At 35.8% G+C, this 18,177-nt stretch overlaps 1 protein-coding gene and 1 non-coding gene across 5 annotated transcripts in view; both read right to left on the bottom strand.

Moving 5' to 3' along the window:
* EIF2A (eukaryotic translation initiation factor 2A) overlaps positions 1-18,177 on the bottom strand; it is a 41,736-nt gene that overhangs the window by 16,359 nt on the left and 7,200 nt on the right. For 2 of the 4 annotated variants that reach the window (XR_015160140.1, XM_086390277.1), the window contains exons 2-9: positions 12,981-13,050; positions 10,056-10,130; positions 7,208-7,326; positions 5,882-5,981; positions 5,552-5,634; positions 2,520-2,593; positions 2,233-2,377; positions 1,913-2,029 (exon numbers count right to left, since the gene is read on the bottom strand). Coding sequence is in view for 3 of the 4 variants with exons in the window: in XM_086390277.1 (XP_086246403.1) it covers positions 1,913-2,029; positions 2,233-2,377; positions 2,520-2,593; positions 5,552-5,634; positions 5,882-5,981; positions 7,208-7,326; positions 10,056-10,130; positions 12,981-13,050 (783 nt within the window). In the remaining variant the exon portion in view is untranslated. Of the gene's footprint in view, positions 1-1,912; positions 2,030-2,232; positions 2,378-2,519; positions 2,594-5,551; positions 5,635-5,881; positions 5,982-6,227; positions 6,299-7,207; positions 7,327-10,055; positions 10,131-12,980; positions 13,051-18,177 lie in introns of those variants that run through there. The other 2 variants (XM_086390282.1, XM_086390293.1) reach the window with 2 other exon arrangements.
* LOC147379306 (small nucleolar RNA SNORA42/SNORA80 family) lies at positions 16,639-16,770 on the bottom strand. Its single transcript, XR_015135361.1, has one exon. It is a non-coding gene; the product is annotated as a small nucleolar RNA SNORA42/SNORA80 family (small nucleolar RNA).

Genomic DNA, 18,177 nt, shown 5'->3' with positions numbered 1-18,177 from the left:
GAAATGCCCTTTAAAGAAGTTGCACCAATTTACACTACCAATAATTTCTGATAGCAAAGACTTTCCCCTCATTCTCACTCAGTTTCATTTTTTTATCTTTGCCAATCTACTAAGTGGAAAACTGTGTCTGGTTTCCTTTATTATAAGCTAAGCACCTTTTAATACACTTATACATAATCTTATTTCTTTTTTTAGTGTCCTATAATAGTCCTGTGGACTATTTTTTACTGTCTTATACCTATTTTTATTTCCTATTATTGGTCTTTGTTATACTTAATATACTATCAAAATTCATCTTTTCTCATAATCATCCCTTTTCTAAAAATATTTTTCCCTAATTTATTGTTTGTTTTGCTTAGTTTATGGACTTTTTTCTTCCCCCAATGTAGAAATCTATAATTTCACATACTCAAACTTACCACTTGCCCCATATGACTTCTGTCATGTTTAGAAAGTCTTATTCTACTTTAAGATTAGAAGAAAATTCTCCCACATTTTCTTCTAGTTCTATAGTTTTAGATATAATTTTTTGGCCCAGCCAGAATTTATTTTGGTAAACAAGTAGTAGCAAAATCTTTTTGTTACAAATAGCCCCAAAGCATGTATTAGAAGAGCAGCATTTTTACCCATGATTTAAATGCTGACTTTATTATAAGTCAATGGCTACAGAAGTATGGATCTATTTCTGAATCCTGTTGTTTTCTACTGATTATCTGCCTAACCATAACACAGAACGAAACTGTCTTCATTACAATTGCTTTATATCTTAATAGTATCAGAATCCCTCTTTCCTTACTCTTTTTTTACAGAGTTTTCAAACCATTCTTGCATGTTTACTTTTTGATAGCAACTTTGGAACGAGCTTATCTAGTTGTAAAAAAAAGAAAATCCACTGGCATTCTAATTTAATTTTTAGATCAGTTTGGAGAGAAATGACATCTTTGTAAAATTCTCACGAAAGGTTAGTTTGCCCTTCATTAGTTTTAGTTTTCTTCCCATCAACCCTATATATTTCTTGTTTTTTTGTTGCCATATATGGAATCTTTCCTTCCATTATGTTTTATAAGAGGATGCTGTTTATACTGTGACAATCTGTATGATGCTGAGGTGATTTGCTTTTCACCTTTCAAAACTGTATACTTATTCTTTTGATCAGAACACTCACTAGGTCTTTCAGAATGTTCAATAATAGTAGAAAGTGCGTGGGGGGAGTCATCCTTGTTTGGTTCCTGACTTCAATGGGAATACATACTGTTTTAAAAGAAAGTTTACCTTACCCTTACATGTTCAATTCAAAATAAAGAAGATTACTGAGTTGCAGGAATTTTAAAACTATTAAGTTACCTTAACTCCTTGAAACAAAGTATGAAGTGGTTAACACTCTTCAGTTCTGAAGATGATGCTAAACCCACTAGATCAACTTGCTGTCATAGTTAAATAAGCTCCCAAAGAGCTAATACAGTGGAATTACCTCACTCAGCAAGTTCCCTACTCAACTTACAGCAAAACTAAATTAACTAATTGGATTCTTTCAAAATAGGGTATGTTTGGGGATGAGTTAAATTCCTTAATGAAGATAAATTTTATCTTAAAGGTTGTTAAAATATGTGAGTTCTATCACTTGATCAACAACTTAGATGTGGACTTCCCTGGTGGTCTGGTGGTTAAGAATTTGCCTTGCAATGCAGGGAAAGTGGGTTCAATCCCTGGTCAAGGAACTAAGATCACACATGCTGTGGAGCAACTAAGCCTACTGAGCCTGTGAGCCACAATTAGAGAGTCTGTGTGCCACAGCTAAGACATGACACAACTAAAAAAAAAAAAAAAAAAGAACTTAGACGATAACATTTTTATGGCACAGTATTTTTGACTATCATCGATTCTCCCAAAGGGAGACTACTGGAGCACTCACGTAATTGCACCACAGCACTTTCTCCATTTGTTGCAATGTAGTGCAGCGTCTGTTCCCCATAGTAGGAAGCTCCTGTCTTGTCAACATCTGTACTAGCTATTACCAACACAGCAGTAGCTAAAAGGATAAAAACTTTAATTAGGTTTAAAACATAAATTAACCTAATGTTGATAAGAAAAGCATTAAAAGGTGTAACAGGCCATATGTAAATTTTCAATAAATAAACACTGGTAATTTTTCCTTTTTCTATACACACAGGAATATAAGTCTAAATTAATGCTTGATAAACAAAATGGGAGATAAAAAGATATTTCTCATACCTTTTTTATTCCATAGCATTGTGACCTTATCGGCCTTAAAGAAACTTTTATTGGCTAAAGCTGCATGAGGCTCATCAAAGTTGGGGTACTGATATAATCTAACAAATGAAGGTGCACCCTTACTTCCTGGAACATAGACAGCCACCTAAGATACACAGACATAAGTAAACACTTAATTTTTTGAAGCATATAAACTAAGATGGACATGTCTTTAAAGTCACCAAAAACTAGGAAAAGGCTTAATCTCATACCATTCCACATGAACAAACAAAAACATTAGCAATTACCTTGTACGGTTGGGGTCCAGGTGATAACACAAAATCATTAATTTTTTTCAAATGCAATTTATTTGCAATTGTGTCTAAAAAAAAAAGTAAATGGTGTTAGGTTAATGAGCAAAAGGTAATAGATATGTGTCAAATTCTGAATATATCATAAAAGGTTAATGTAACTATATACAAAATGTAGTCTCATGTAGGCCAGGCAGAGCTACACAGTAGAAAAAGCATGGGGTGAGAGCCAGATGGACCTATGCTTGAATTCTTACTCAGACACTACTAACTGTATGACCTTCGGCAAGTAAGAGAATCACATACTTAATTCCTAGTACGCAGTGCCAGGCACAAAGTAGGTATTAAATAGGTATCTATTCTCTTCCCTTAAACCTCTGAACTAATGTTGTCTTAGAGCCCATCTGATGGGAAAGATGACTCTAGCTTGCTACTGTAGAATGTGGATTTGAAAATTCCATAACTAACATGATACACAGATCCATAACAATGTTAACCACAACAATAGTAACAATAACAATGGCTAGATATTTGTTGAATGATTACTCTGTGCCAGGCAGTAAGAAACCATGTTATCAACACTACTGCTCTCATGGTCAATGGGATCAAGAGCTATTACTCGCCCTTTGTTCAAATATGAGATCAACAGCTGTTCAAAAGTAGCATATCCAGCTGCTAAACTGGCAGCCCCCTCCTTTCAGCATGCTCATGAAGTGGCAAGTAAGATAAATAAGCAAGCTAACTCCAAATCAGCAGGAACAGGTTAAGTCTCAAAAGCAGGAAATTGAAGGGTACAGCTAAATGATTGTGTGGATGTTATCAAAATCAGCCTGCACACCATCTCTGGTACATGTGAACAGTTTCTAATTCCCATTTTACTTTCTCAACTTACAACATGGTTATGTCCTGATAAACCCATTTTAAGTTGAAAATATCATAAGCTGAAAATGCACACCTGATGCATCGCTTATGTTAGACTACCCTAAATGTGCTCAGAACACTTAACATTAGTCTATAGTTGAGCAAAATCATTAAACACAATGCTGATTTTATAATAAAATGTTGGATATCTCATGTAATCCATTGAATACTGAACTAAAAATGAATAACATAATGGCTGTAAGAGTCCAGAATAGCTGTAAGTGTATCAGTTGTTGACCCTTGTGATCACGTGGCTGACTGGGAGCTGTGGCTCACTGCTGCTGCCCAACATCATGTATCATACCGCATATCTCTAGCCCAGGGAAAGATCAACACTCAAAGTACAATTTCTACTGAATATATATCGCTTTCATTTTAGTATAAAGTCAAAAAAGATAAGCCAAACTATCCAAGTTGGGGACTGTCTGTACTGAAAAGTGTTCAGTCACCAACAGAATGCTCTAAGGACAAAAGGAGCTACAAAATTTCTTCTTTAAAGTATTTTTCAGTAATCATGTTATTGGTGTTATATTGCTGGTACTGCTATTCTAAAAACACTATGTGGTCAAGTAGAACAAAGCAAATGAATAATTATATGGAGGTACTATTTTCAAACTATCTCCCCTGGTAGCCCAGAGAACCAGATTCTCAGTGTTAGCAAAAAAACAATACAGATGAAAGCTAAGAAAGAAGAAAAAAAGGAGTAGAAACAATGATCAATCAACACAGTAGCAAAGAGAATCCTCTACACCCAGACTGTAGTCTCTAAATACCATTTTCCACCAAAAGAGAGCAGAGTGTACTACAGAATTGGCTGATTATAGGTATATAGCAAGAAATAAACAAGATAACCCTAGAATGACTTGTCCCACCATACAGCAAAGAAGTCATTAAAGACCAATGACAGGACAATTTAAGCATTAATAAAAATAATTTTTAAAATGGATTAATCATAAATGTTTATTAGGTTGGGGGGAGGCTAACTTGTCTAAGGGATCTAGTTGCTAGTGAAAGAATTCATTTCATTAAAAGTGATAAACGAAAAGAATATTTATCTTGCCTTTCCGATATAAAAAGTAACACTAGGTAACCAAATAGTAGAAAGGGGAATTCTCTTTATAGTGGTAGTATAAACTAACAAATGAGATGAGAAGGAGGGAAACTTTAATATTAGCAATTTCTAACCACTCATAAAATAATGGATCAAGGCACTGAATATTAATGCCAATTAACTATACAAAATTAAAGACAATGAGACATTAGGTGCTTCTTGATAAAAAAAAAATACTGCCTTATGATGATGTAGTCTTGCCCTCATATCTCCCAAAAAGAACTTGAAACTGACCAACTCTAGATTCAAATAGTTATTTACAGGAAATAGATGAATATGGTAAATTACAGAATAGGATACAAGAGCAAAACTTAAATTATGGGAAGATATATAATACAAGTAACCTTGTTTCTAAAATAATAAACTGCAAGGGGAAAAAAGAATAGAGAGGAAATCTATATTTAAAGAAACATATATATATATCAACTGTAATATGAAAGACATTATCTAGATCTTAAGTTTTAAAAAACTTACATTTGCAATTATTAGAAATTTGAAACTGACCAGATATTTTATAATCTGTGATAACAGTATTATAACTACCTTACTGAAATATTTACAGGTAAAATTATATAATGTTTATGATTTGCTTAAGCAGAGTAAGAGAGATGATAGGTGAATAGAAGACTGGATGAAGAAGGACTGGCAACAGGCTGATGATTACTGGGACTAGGTGTCTACTTTTGTGTTTGAAATTCTACACAATATTTTAAAAATTCATATCACAGAATTTCAATAGCAACTAAACTCAGTAAGAGCTATTCAAATATATTAATTTAGTAGTAATTAGATAGTAAAAACTTATTATAAAATAGTATATTTGTGTTATAACATTTTACTAGCATTTAGACTTGAGTTACTCAAATGAATTCCTATAACAGCAACTGTTGTTAACATAAAAACAGGATTTAGGAGAACCATATGATGCTATATAAGGCAATAAAAACTGTACACATTTATAGTAAATAATAAAATTATTTCATAAATCTTTCCATACTAAAGTTGTTGTTTTCAAAAAAGTGAACTTCATTGTTAACATTTCGGGCACAAAGCGTTTCATCTTCTGACCAGGAAGGACACCTACAATGAAGAGCAAGAATATAACTATAGCATGTTAAAGTTTATGATATTGTTTACCATTTAAGGAAGAATACTTATAAACAAAGATCAAGATCTTACTCTATTATATTTCCACATACAAAATCCTTAAAGATCTGGATTTTGATCTGACAAGTTATATTCTAAATTATACCAGAAAAACAAACAATATACAAAAAATATATTTAAAATATTTAAAAATAACTAATATTTTAAAGCACTTATTTACCAATTTTGCATTTTTTTCTGAATGAAGGACTTCAAACATGTTCCAGTTTTCACATCATAAAGTTGCAGATTGGGTATCCCAGCCGTATCATCTTTAGAAGCTGCCATAAAAATAAATTTTTTTTGCAGTTAACTGTCTCCTAACACCAGTAAAAAGATTTTATTCTTAGAAAAAATTTCAACAAGATTATAAAGATCATGTAAGAGATGCTTTAAATCAATTTTCCCCTCTAACTTAAGTTATAGATTTAATCACCCATTCCTAAAGCCATGACGATATGACAGCTGTTTGAGAAGTTCAGTATTTCTGAAATGAGTCAGTTACTACAGTTTTTAAAAATACTTACGAGATTTCTTGTTTGTTAAGTCTGATGTGGTTTGCTGTTAAACAGATTAAACTGTCTTATGAAAGCTGTGTCTGTAAGTCACACGCATGAAAAAAAGTTACATAAAACCACTCATAGTTCTCAACTGATTCTCCAATTCTTGTTTACTTACTTGGAAAACTAAGATTCATTACAGTCCATGCCTCTTGGAAGAACAAACTCAGCAGGTTTATAACCCTATAATGAACTACTAACTGATGCTGGGAGGGATTGGGGGCAGGAGGAGAAGGGGACGACAGAGGATGAGATGGCTGGATGGCATCACCGACTCGATGGACGTGAGTCTGAGTGAACTCCGGGAGTTGGTAATGGACAGGGAGGCCTGGCATGCTGCGGTTCATGGGGTCGCAAAGAGTCGGACACGACTGAGTGACTGAACTGAACTGAACTGAACTGAACATATATTTATTCAACAATATTCACATTATTACAAAATGCTTTTAAAAATAAGCTCTATACCAGTGCCCAATATTTTATCACTCATCTACAAAGCAGTTATATAAAATGCTCATATAAAGTATATTAGATCTTTACTTGTTCCAGAAAATGGCACACCATTTCCTACTCTGTCATACCATCCACATTTCTTAGATGATGTGTCTACTGTACTTCCTCTTTATGCTTATATAAAACATTTCATCTTAAAGTTCATTATTCTTCTTAATTTTGAGATCTTCTTTATCCAGTGATTATTTACTTTATAAATTTTCCCTTGAGCTTTTTCTTTTCCTCTATCTCATGACAAATCTTCTAACTTGAAATCATTTAAAGTACACTGTATTTGGGGAATGCAAGATTCATTGTTGATTAAAAATATTCTTAAACACTGCTTAGTATTATAAAGATTAATTACTTTCCTATAAGGTTATAACCTTCTCTTTCTTCCCCCACTGAATTGCATTGGTCCTATGAGAATATTTTTACAATTGGAATATACTTACTAGTGTAAGGCTGCCATGTTGCCAGGACAGTGTTTTTTGGCGAGAACTCAAGGCAAACTGCCTTTGGAAGGTCGAAGGAGTGCAGCAGTCCCTTTTTAGTGACACTGATAACATTTATTCTGGTTTCAAAAGAAATTACTTCAGCAATGAAATACTGTTTCACAATAGTCAGCACTATCCAAAACATTCATACTTCTTTTTAAATACAGATCACTCTGAAGTGTTCATTTTTCATAAAGATCAATTTTCAGTTAGTTCTAGAAAATATCCAATAAATACTCTAACATAAAAAAGTATATGTTTTACCAAAAGGCCCCTATTTAAGGCTGGTGCTGGGAATTACTAAGAGTCGGACACAACTGAGCGACTTTACTTTCACTTTTCACTTTCATGCATTGGAGAAGGAAACGGCAACCCACTCCAGTGTTCTTGCCTGGAGAATCCCAGGGACGGGGGAGCCTGGTGGGCTGCCATCTATGGGGTCGCACAGAGTCGGACACGACTGAAGCGACTTAGTAGCAGCAGCAGCAGCTGGGAATTAAAATAGAATTTCCAGGAAGACACAATAGATGATACCACCTTTAGCCAAAAACAAATAACAGGCCTTTGAGTGAACACAGTGCAAACCCAGACAAGCAAAGGAATATCAAATTCAAGAGAAAATCAAAAGTGTATTTTTTAATTTGAGTAAATGGAAACTGAGCAGCTGGGGAAATCATCAAGGAGAGTTTTGATGTCTATTAAAATCTCAGAAGCATTCTCCAAAAGACACTACTATAAGAATTATCATGATACAATAAAGACAAAAATGTCAATAACCGTATATTAAAAAAGCAGTTTCCTTTTTTTTGGAATATTTTCTATGTACTATGTTCTGTTTTAACCACTTTATGTACATTTTCTCATTTAATCTTCACAACAATCTCATAAAATAGATATTAACATCTCCATTTTACAAATGGTAAAACTGAAGGTTAGGAAAAAAAAAGTGATATGATTTGATGATTTGCCCAAGATCATACTACTAATAAATGCCAGATCAAGGCTTTGAAACCTGTTTGGCCTGACTTGCTCTTGTGTAGTCCTTAGGATTAAAAAAAAAAAAAAAGATATTCCTTCTCACTGCAGAAATTCCTTAAGTTATTTTATTCAACTCAAGTTTGAGAACACTGGGTTAGGATAAGCAAAAACTGCTTAACCACACAGATACACATGCTTACAACTGTAGATTCTTTACAATTTACTGTAAATTACATATTTTAGAATTACATGAAATTTTCTGTTGTTAATAAACTTTGAAGTTATTCTTAGTTTAATGAAGGGTGTATATTTTATATGCATATATTTAAGGAAAAATCAGCTATAGCTTCTGACTTAATTAACCATGGACTCAGCAAAGACTACAACCAATACTCTACATCTGTTTCTCTCGCCCCAGGAACAATAAGTATTGCTGTGGCTGTAGCACCTTAAGGAAATAAATACTAGAGCAAGGTATGAAAAAATATATTAAAAAGATAAATGGACACAACATGTGGGGACATAGTAAAAGAACTGAGTTGAATTCAACAGAAAGCAAAGTGGAGATATGACATATAAAATAATTAATGATAATTGCCAAAGTGAAAATAAATTTAGTTAATAAACTCTAAGTTATCAGAATAAAGGATACATCAAAAAGATAATAGGCAATGAGAAGATATATGGTATATCCTATCAGATAGTAAATTTCTATCAACTTATTACCCAAATAGTACAAACTAAAATATGGATTTAAAAACAATACAACCCAACAGGTTACACCTAAAGAAATAAGTTGAAAGTGCATCCTTTCTTTTGAGACTAAGACTGTTAACATTGTGAATAAGACCCAATATAATTACATTCTTAATAATTTGAGAGTAGTAGTTTGTTGATTGTATTTAGTAACTTACAAAAAAATACTAATGAACATTTTTAATTATAAAAGTGAATCCTGCCAGCTACTTATAGTTGTAGAAGTGAATCAACTAACTCAACACAATCTTTCTAGCACTTTTAAAAATCATATGTTTAATCCAACTTGACCTGATAGTCGAAAGACCCGAGAATATATTACCATGGTATAAGAAATATTTAAAATGCACTTTTCAAACTCATGTAATCGTTTTTCCCCCCTTAAAAATCTAAGCTATTGTATCTGGCTAAACACAACAACACTAAAATAACTTTAAATCAAGCAACAAATATTCGGGCATTTTTCCTGGTTCTAGTAATTAAAATACAGTGACTATGGAAAATGGAAAAGGATTAGTTTTCTGAGTGAAATTATGACTGAAATCTAAATACTTATTTTTCTTAAAACCAATTTTATAATCTGATTATTTTATGTAATATAGACTATACCAAACATATTTCTGAATAACTTATACTTAATGACACGCTGTTATCTACAACAAAATAGCAATAAATACAGCTGTTAAGTAGTTTAACAGCAAAAATATAAAGTATCTAAGATAAAGAAGCAAAGAGAACTACTCTCTAAGTATTAATGCAGAACTCAAGAAACCCTAACCAGTAACTTGGAGCACCACTTAAAACAAACTGCTGGCATTAAATTAATAGCCCCTTTTCATATGTTCCTTTTTAATTCTAAGAAACTAGAGAACTCAAACAAGTTTGACACATAAATAGAAACTAACAACTTTGGAGATGTTCTGTGAATGTTATACTGGAGATAATACCTAATTGTACCAAGACTATAAAGATGGAGTTTATAAATGACATCCAAATACATGTTATTCAAATAAAACAATTACATTTTATATTCATGACATATACAAAAAAAGTTATATAAATAAACACTAACTTTTCTCCATTGCCCCAGGCAAACAAGGTCCCATCCTTACTAAAGGTATAGGCTTTGCAATTTTTCCCAGATTCTCTGAAAAATGACAAGGAAAAAAAAAGCTTAAATTAATAAACATTATTACTTAAAAAAATCTAATCAAAAATCCACAATCTTACTAATTTAGTGACTAAGAACTTACATAAATTTTAGAAAATAATTCTAACATGCTTTAGTTTGTCCAAAATACTTTCCCTCTTAAAATGTAGCATTGACCACCACTATAAAGTAAGCTGGAAATCAATTTTTATACCAACAGATCAATTTTAAGTAAGAAATAGAGCCCTTTGGGGTGAATAACTAGTTTGTCTGAAAACCCAAAAAAGTAAGTATATGTGGAAACTAGGAGTTCCCAGGTGGTTCAGTGGTAAAGAATCCGTCTGCAATGCAGGAGACCTGGGTCTGACCCCTGGGTCAGGAAGATCCCCTGGAGAAGGAAATGGCAACCCACTCCAGTATCCTTGCCTGGGAAATCTCATGGACAGAGGAGCCTGGTGGGGCTATTCCATGTAGTCACAAAGGAGTCGGACAGGATTTAGCAACTAAAAACAAACAACAATGTGGAAGTTACCAGCTGTCAGTCCTTATCCTGAGACAGCTGAAGGATTTCAACACAGCTTTGTAAAGAATTTCCCAAACTACCAGCGTAACAAAACAATGGTGGGTACAATATCCTCAAGTAGCCAACAAGTGCCCCTGGATTTAAAAGACAAAGATCTTCCATCATTTCTCCTGTGCACAGAAAGTATTAACAACCAGAAGAGGATATTCACATTAAATAAATATGGATGCAGGATTCTGTACAAAAACTAACCTGTGGAACTTGGACTTCTTGGCAATCTTCTATCAAATGATGAAAACTTTAAGCACTGTATCTCTCAAAAGGAGATGGCCACTGTGAGCACATCTCCCAGAGATAATGAAGACCCATAAAGAAATGTGTGTGTGTGTGTGTGTTCAGTAATGTCCATACATGTAGTCACAACATCAGATCAGAATTTTGTAGCTAATAAATATTTGAATTGTCAAATAACAACACACTGAGAACTCACCAGTACACCCCTTCTAAACAGGGCACTATCTTTGCATTAATTCATCTGATGATGACATTTGTGTTTCTGTAATCACACAATGCCCAGATCTAAAAGCCTGACTAGAAGCAGGTTTTTAAAAATCTTCATAGAAGGTAAATACTACACTGTTCCTACTGCAACTCACCAAGAGACATGCACTGTCTCCTTGTTCTACTCTTAGTGATGCTGAGATTGTACTGGACTCACTATGCGCCTCCTCAGATCCAGTGAATCCTTCCTGCTCCCAGGCGCCAGCCATTCAAGGAAGACATGGCCATCTCATCTCCTTAACACCACTGGTTGTCTCAGACTCTTCAGGAATGAGGGCCACATTTCAGCATGGCTTCCATTACACCTACTGCAGTAGCAGGAAGAGGAGCACTGGCACTCAGATTCAGCCCAAACAGATCAAAAGAGACTCTGACTGCAGTCAATTCTGTACCCATCCTCTTAACAATAGGTTGTTCGAAGGCACAGTGGTTTTATACAACCTCACTGGAGAGATTTGCATGACCAAGCAACCCAGGTGGATTTTGTGAACTGGTGGTCAGCTCAGTGTATCCTATTCTATGTTTCCTTTCACTTCCTTTTCTCATTTCCATTTCTCCCTCAGTCCTGCTGCCTTGGGACTGCACATCCCAGTGAAGTGCAGCAGAAAAGCTTTAATCCAGACTCATTTTCTAAAGTGGTGCTTTTCAAATATTAATTTGCATACAAATCACTGAGGACCTGGTTAAACTACAGATTTTGATTCAGTAAACTGAGTAGGGCCTGAGATGTTATATTTCTGCACTGACTCAAGGTGTTGCTAATACAGTTGACCTTTGGCCCGTATTTTCTATAACAAAGTTTTAGAGAACTGGAGCTCATAAAAAAAATCATCAATAGAGTCAGACGATGACAGTCTGATTATAAAGTTCCCTATCAACAGTTCATCTAACAGTTTCAGCATCTTTCGATGATCATTTGCCTATATCAGCTGTTCTCAAAGTGTTGTCTCTAGACTTGAAGCATCAGCATTAACTGGGAACTTAAAAATTCTTATTCTTGGGGTCCTGCCCCAGATTTACTGAATCAGAAAACCTAAAGAGGCAACAGTATCCTGTGTGTGTTTTTTTTAACAAGCTCTTCAGATGATTCTGAGGCATGCAAAAGCTTGAGAACCACTGATACATGACTTCTTTACGATAAAGAAATAGTGATTATCTAAGCCCAATCTTCCTTCTGGGTTTACTACTGCTCTATAGAGAAGTTTTCTTCATCAACAGTTGGTTTCTCTGAAAAAGTTTGTACAGGAAGTAACATAAATGCTTGATTTTTTTTTATCAGTTTTCAAAGTAATGAATAGGATCCCATCAATGTCTAACACTGACCAAAAATATTTGGAAGGAGAAAGATTTTGGAGGGAATATTTATATACTTGACATGCCTTAATTTTTGGTCATTATTCTCCTTAATCCTCAAATTGTTTTCTCTAAGGTTGGCAGGAACTCTTTCAGGTTGACTCCTATCACAGTTTAGCAAAACCCCCTCAGGCTGTAATTTAATGGAGATGATAGGCAGTGGTCTGGCTATCACATTCACAAGTTTCTCCCCATTCCTCTAAGCCTCAGGCATGAACTAAATTACACTGTTGTCTAGACCTTTTAAATGTACTCAAGCTACTGTTTTCAAATCTAAAGGTCATTTTTTTTGATAGAGAATATGCATTCTTCCCATCTTCTGTTAACATTATGTGATATGTCCCAAGAAACTAGCTTATCTGTTCTTTTTTTTGTTCTCTATAACATTACTCAACAAAATAAAACCATACCTTGGGAACACTGTGCTTTCTGTAAAATGTGGTGGTCCATTTACCATGTACAGCCCTTCTGATCCTCGGACTAAAGGAAAAAAAGGGAAAGAATCACCATTACTTTGTTAATAAATATTCAGTCTTCACAAATGTTTAAAAAAGCGAAAAGTTTCCAATCAAAATACTAAGAAAATCACTAAATATTTCATAGAACTATTAACATCAGCATTAAATGGGTACATTTTTCTTGCTCTTCTGCATAAGATCATTTAACTGCTGGGAAATAAATAGGTAATGCAATGAGTTGAATGTGTAACCACAAAAGGCTCATGTTGAAACTCTAACTCCAATGTGATGGTACTTGATCGTGGAGCCTTTCAGAGGGTTATTAGATCACAAAAGTGGATTCCTCATGAATAGGATTAGTACCCTTTTAAGAAAAACACAGAGGATATGTGAGGCTACAATACACTGGCAGACAACAAACAAGAAGAGGGTTCTTACCAGCACCTGACCATGCTGCACCCCGGGCTCAGACTTCCAGCCTCTAGAATTCTATCTCCTGTTGTTTACAAGTTACCTAGTATGCGGCGCTTTGTTATAACAGCCTAAACTGACCAAGGGGCTTCCCAGTTGGCGCTAGTAGCAAAGAACCTGCCTGACAATGCAGGAGACATAAGACATGCAGGTTCGATCCCTGGATCAGAAAGATCCCCTGGAGGAGGGCATGGCAACCCATTCTAGTATTTCTGCCTGAGAATCCCATGGACAGAGGAATCTGGCAGGCTGCAGTCCATAGTGTTGCACAGAACCGGACATGAATGAATCAATTTAGTGGGCACACATGCAAACTGACTAAGACAATCAATATTATTTTTTTTTTCTGCAGAGCATACTCATTTAGTCTCTGCGGAGATTACTTCAATAAACCCACTTTTATCTATTTTACAAGAAATCTATGCATGCACATTGAAATACAACATTCATACTTACATCCTTTCATTCAAATGGGAAAAAAGTGATCTTAGTATTATGTTTTCACATTATTTTGTAATCACATTTTCAAAATGTATAGCTGCTGGAAACAGAACTAGAAGCTGAGTCTAAATTAAATCTTTGTATCAGCTTACTATTTCAATTAAGTTTTATAAATAAAAGCTCAAAACTGTAACTGTCACCTGTGAAAAGTAGTTGTACTGTAACAGAGAGGACATGAACTCAAAGGCAGACCTCAGTTCCTACCTGGCTGTGGAACCTTAGATTCATTACTACCTCAAGTCTGTGCCCTACTCAACAAAATGAAAACTTTAGAACACTGTGTACTTTATGTAAAATAATAACATGAAAATACAGTATAAATTCATGCAAAGTTATTTTAAAAAAAAAACAATAACAAAGCACTATTAATATAGTCACAATTTCTTAAACTATGAGAATAAGTAGCATGAGACACCAACACCCTCAACAACACTAATGTCCTAAAAAATTAGGTGGGAACAAAGTTCAAGATTAAACAAGCAAAACCATCTACAGGACTAGATTCTACTTTGTTTTAAATGGCTGAATTAGAAGCTTATAAAGCTGAACCAAACAAAATGATCCATTCATTCAACAAATGTTTACAGAGGAAAAAAAAAAAAACTACCTCTCATGTTGAGTACTACAGATACAATAGGGAGGAAAATCACTCTTGTCCCTGACCTCACTGATCAAATAATCAGTCAAATAGATGGAAATCTATAACTGCATTTGGTGCTACAAAGGAAAGACAGAAGAGGCTACTACAGTGAATAATTCGGAGTTTCAATCTAAAAATCGAAGGATAGGAAAAGCATCCTTGACTAGTGATTTGTGTGCTGATATGAAAGATAAAATAGCAGTTAACAAGCAAGGAGTAACAGTAACAGATACAGACTCTCCATGGCAGGAGAGATGACAGCATCGCAGGAACGAAAAGAAGGCCTGTGTGGCTGGAAGGAGATGGATCTAGAGAAGAAAACAGAGCTCGGACCAAACAGGATCCCGGGGCCTGAGTTAGGCAACACTGGACTGGAGCCGAAGAACCACGGGAAAATTCAAAGAAGTTTTAGGCAGATTTTTAAAACCAGATTTGCAATTTGAAAAGGTCAACCTGACACAGTGTAGACAGAGACCCAGAAGGCAGTGAGAGGGCGTGAAGAGACTGAGAGAGCGTGAAGAGACTGCTCAAGATGGTCTGCAGGAGCCCCGCAAGAGAGATACAGAAACCGGGTGATTCTCTGGTGGTCCAGTGGTTACGGACGCTTGTGTTTCTACTGCTATGGGCCCGGGTTTAATCCTTGGTCAGGGAACTATGATCCTGCAAGCTGTGCAGCATGGCAAAAACAAGACAAAAACCTTGGACTAGGGCCAGGCAGTAGAAATGCAAACTGTAGAATCAGCATTCAATATTCAAGAGAGAAAACTGACAGAACTTGGTGATGAGTTACTATTGTATCAGCTAGAATTCTTGCTAGCAGCATCAGTACACACCTGAAGAAAAGGTTTTACTGAAGCGCAACTGCTTCCTTTTCTACCAGCTATTTCCAAATCTCCCACTCTTCAGCAGCAAAGCTGGTACCCAAGGGCCACTCGGGCTCCAAATCTGATCCCCGTTTCTTCTCCCTTCCCAAGGGACAGTTCTCATAACACTGATTTTCTGCCTATAGATTAACTAGCTCAATTTTCAGATATTGAGAATTGCTATTTACTTTTCAAAGTAAATGCTTTGAAGTTAGAATGAAAGTAGAAGAACCAGTGACAAACAATCCATGTACTCAACGGAGCTTTCATTCTAGTGGAAAAATGAGAAAAAAGTTGAGTAAACACATAACTGAATGATAAGTTTCTTGTCTACATTCACAAGTATACAACTGGATACCATGTTTCCTCATATACTAAACTGAATTGCCAAACTGTTGTGGCTAATTTGCCCTTGAACAGAATGGAGTCTAGCAAACTGTTCTACATATCAGTTCAGTTCAGTTCAGTCACTCAGTCGTGTTCGACTCTTTGTGACCCTATGAACTGCAGCACACCAGGCCTCCCTGTCCATCACCAACTCCCGGAGTTCACCCAAACCCATGTCCATTGAGTCCGTGATGCCATCCAACCATCTCATCCTCTGTCGTCCCCTTCTTCTCCTGCCCTCAATCTTTCCCAGCATCAGGGTCTTTTCCAATGAGTCAGCTCTTTACAACGGGTGGCCAAAACATTGGAGTTTCAGCTTCAACATCAGTCCTTCCAATGAACACCCAGGACTGACCTCCTTTAGGATGGACTGGTTGGATCTCCTTGCAGTCCAAGGGACTCTCAAGAGTCTTCTTCAACACTACAGTTCAAAAGCATCCATTCTTCTGTGCTCAGCTCTCTTTATAGTCCAACTCTCATATCCATACATGACCACAGGAAAAACCATAGCCTTGACTAAGCGGACCTTTGTTGGCAAAGTAATGTCTCTGCTTTTGAATATGCTGTCTAGGTTGGTCATAACTTTCCTTCCAAGGAGTAAGCGTCTTTTAATTTCATGGCTGCAATCACCATCTGCAGTTCTACATATATCAAAACCTAAACTCCTCATAGGACTGCCCACAAGGCTCTCTATCTGGCCCCTGCACAGCTTCATGTGCTACGCATTAGGGGTTTTTGTTTTTTTTTTCACTGTGCAACCCACTTCAGTGCCTGCAGCCTACGGGCAGAGGCTGGGCAATGGTTCGGGGCCAGTTTTTTCTGGCATGGGACACTATGAGAGGCCTAGGGGGATGGGCCTGCCATAAATCCAAACCCATGCATTGTACTAGGGATCTTAAAAAATGAGTCCATCACCGCACTCAAGATAACGGTTTCAAATGAGCTCAGTCCATTGCTACACCTTGAATGAAACACTGATGAATACCTATTCTAAAAATCTCTAATATTTGGTAAACATTTTCTGCCAAAAAATGTTATCTTAGATGACTTGAAAACTATGAAGTTTAATTCTTAACATCAGAAATTCTCAACTGTTTCTTGTTTTTTTCCCTAAGATTTCTGGATGTGGACCATTTTTAAAATCTTTATTGAACTTGTTATAATATTGCTTCTGTTTTATGTCTTGGTTTTTTGGCTATAAGGCATGTGGGATCTTAGCTCCCCGACAAAGGATGGATAAAATCTGCACCCTGTTGCACTGGAAGGTGAAGTCTTAACCACTGGACAGCCAGAGAAGTCCCATTCTTGGCCTTTGACTAAAATCAAGTATTCCGTCAAAATTCTCTTACTACACAGGCAAAGCTGTCCTCTTTCCTGTCACCAAGTCAATCACCTGCTGCAATACAATGTATGATACACTGATTTAGAAGAAAAGACACCATTCTTAATACTACAATTACGGTTTTAATAAATATTTGAAGGATTAATAAAAAATGAATTTCCCAAACTAGGGCATGTACAGTTATCAGATTACATGTTATAGCTAGGTTACATAATATTCCATCAGCCTAACGAAGTCCCTCTCACAAACTGCAGTGACAGTTTAACTCACTAAGCACTCTCTCTCAGAATTCTCACACTCATCTAGGAAAACAAAATGGTACATTGTCAGCACAGACCCAATGAAGCCACAAATACTTTTTAAAATGTGCCATATCTGAATGCAATCAAACCATGTTCTACCCAAAATGATTGGCAAAAAAGAAAAAAGCCATCCCCGGCTCGTCTCAACTTCTTATGCTCTCATGGAATTTGTACCTAGTGACCTCGGTCCTCTGTATCTGTTGATTCTGCTGTTATTACCAACCCAATGTTGACCTGATGAAAATTCAAAGGTTTTGTATGTTATACTAAACTGGCAGCTGTACCTCAGAACCCAAGAAGGTAGCCTTCTGCCACAGCAGTGGAACTTTCAGGATATTCAGGGCAATCATTACAAGTATAAGATTTTCCTCTTACAAAATTCCTGTCATACTTATATTCCAAACTAAGATAAGTAGAAGATCCCAAAAGAGTTGCTATAGACTGAATGTATGTGTACCCCGACCCCAAATTCATACACTGAAACTTAATTCTTAATGGTATTTGGAGTGGCTTTGGGGAGGTAATTAGGTCAAGAAGGCAGAGCCTTTATGAATGGAATTAGTGCCCTCATGAAAGAAGCCCCCCAGAGCTCCCCTGTCTCTTTTGCCATGTGAGGACATGGTGTAGAATGACTGTCTATAAA

This window comes from Bos grunniens, chromosome 1 (genome assembly GCF_055505025.1).
Source record: "Bos grunniens cultivar Pamir isolate PY7600 chromosome 1, Bosgru_T2T1.0, whole genome shotgun sequence".
NCBI classification, from domain to species: Eukaryota; Metazoa; Chordata; class Mammalia; order Artiodactyla; family Bovidae; genus Bos; species Bos grunniens.
The sequence above is the reverse complement of the archived record's forward strand: the minus strand, read 5'-3'. Positions and strand labels throughout refer to the sequence as shown.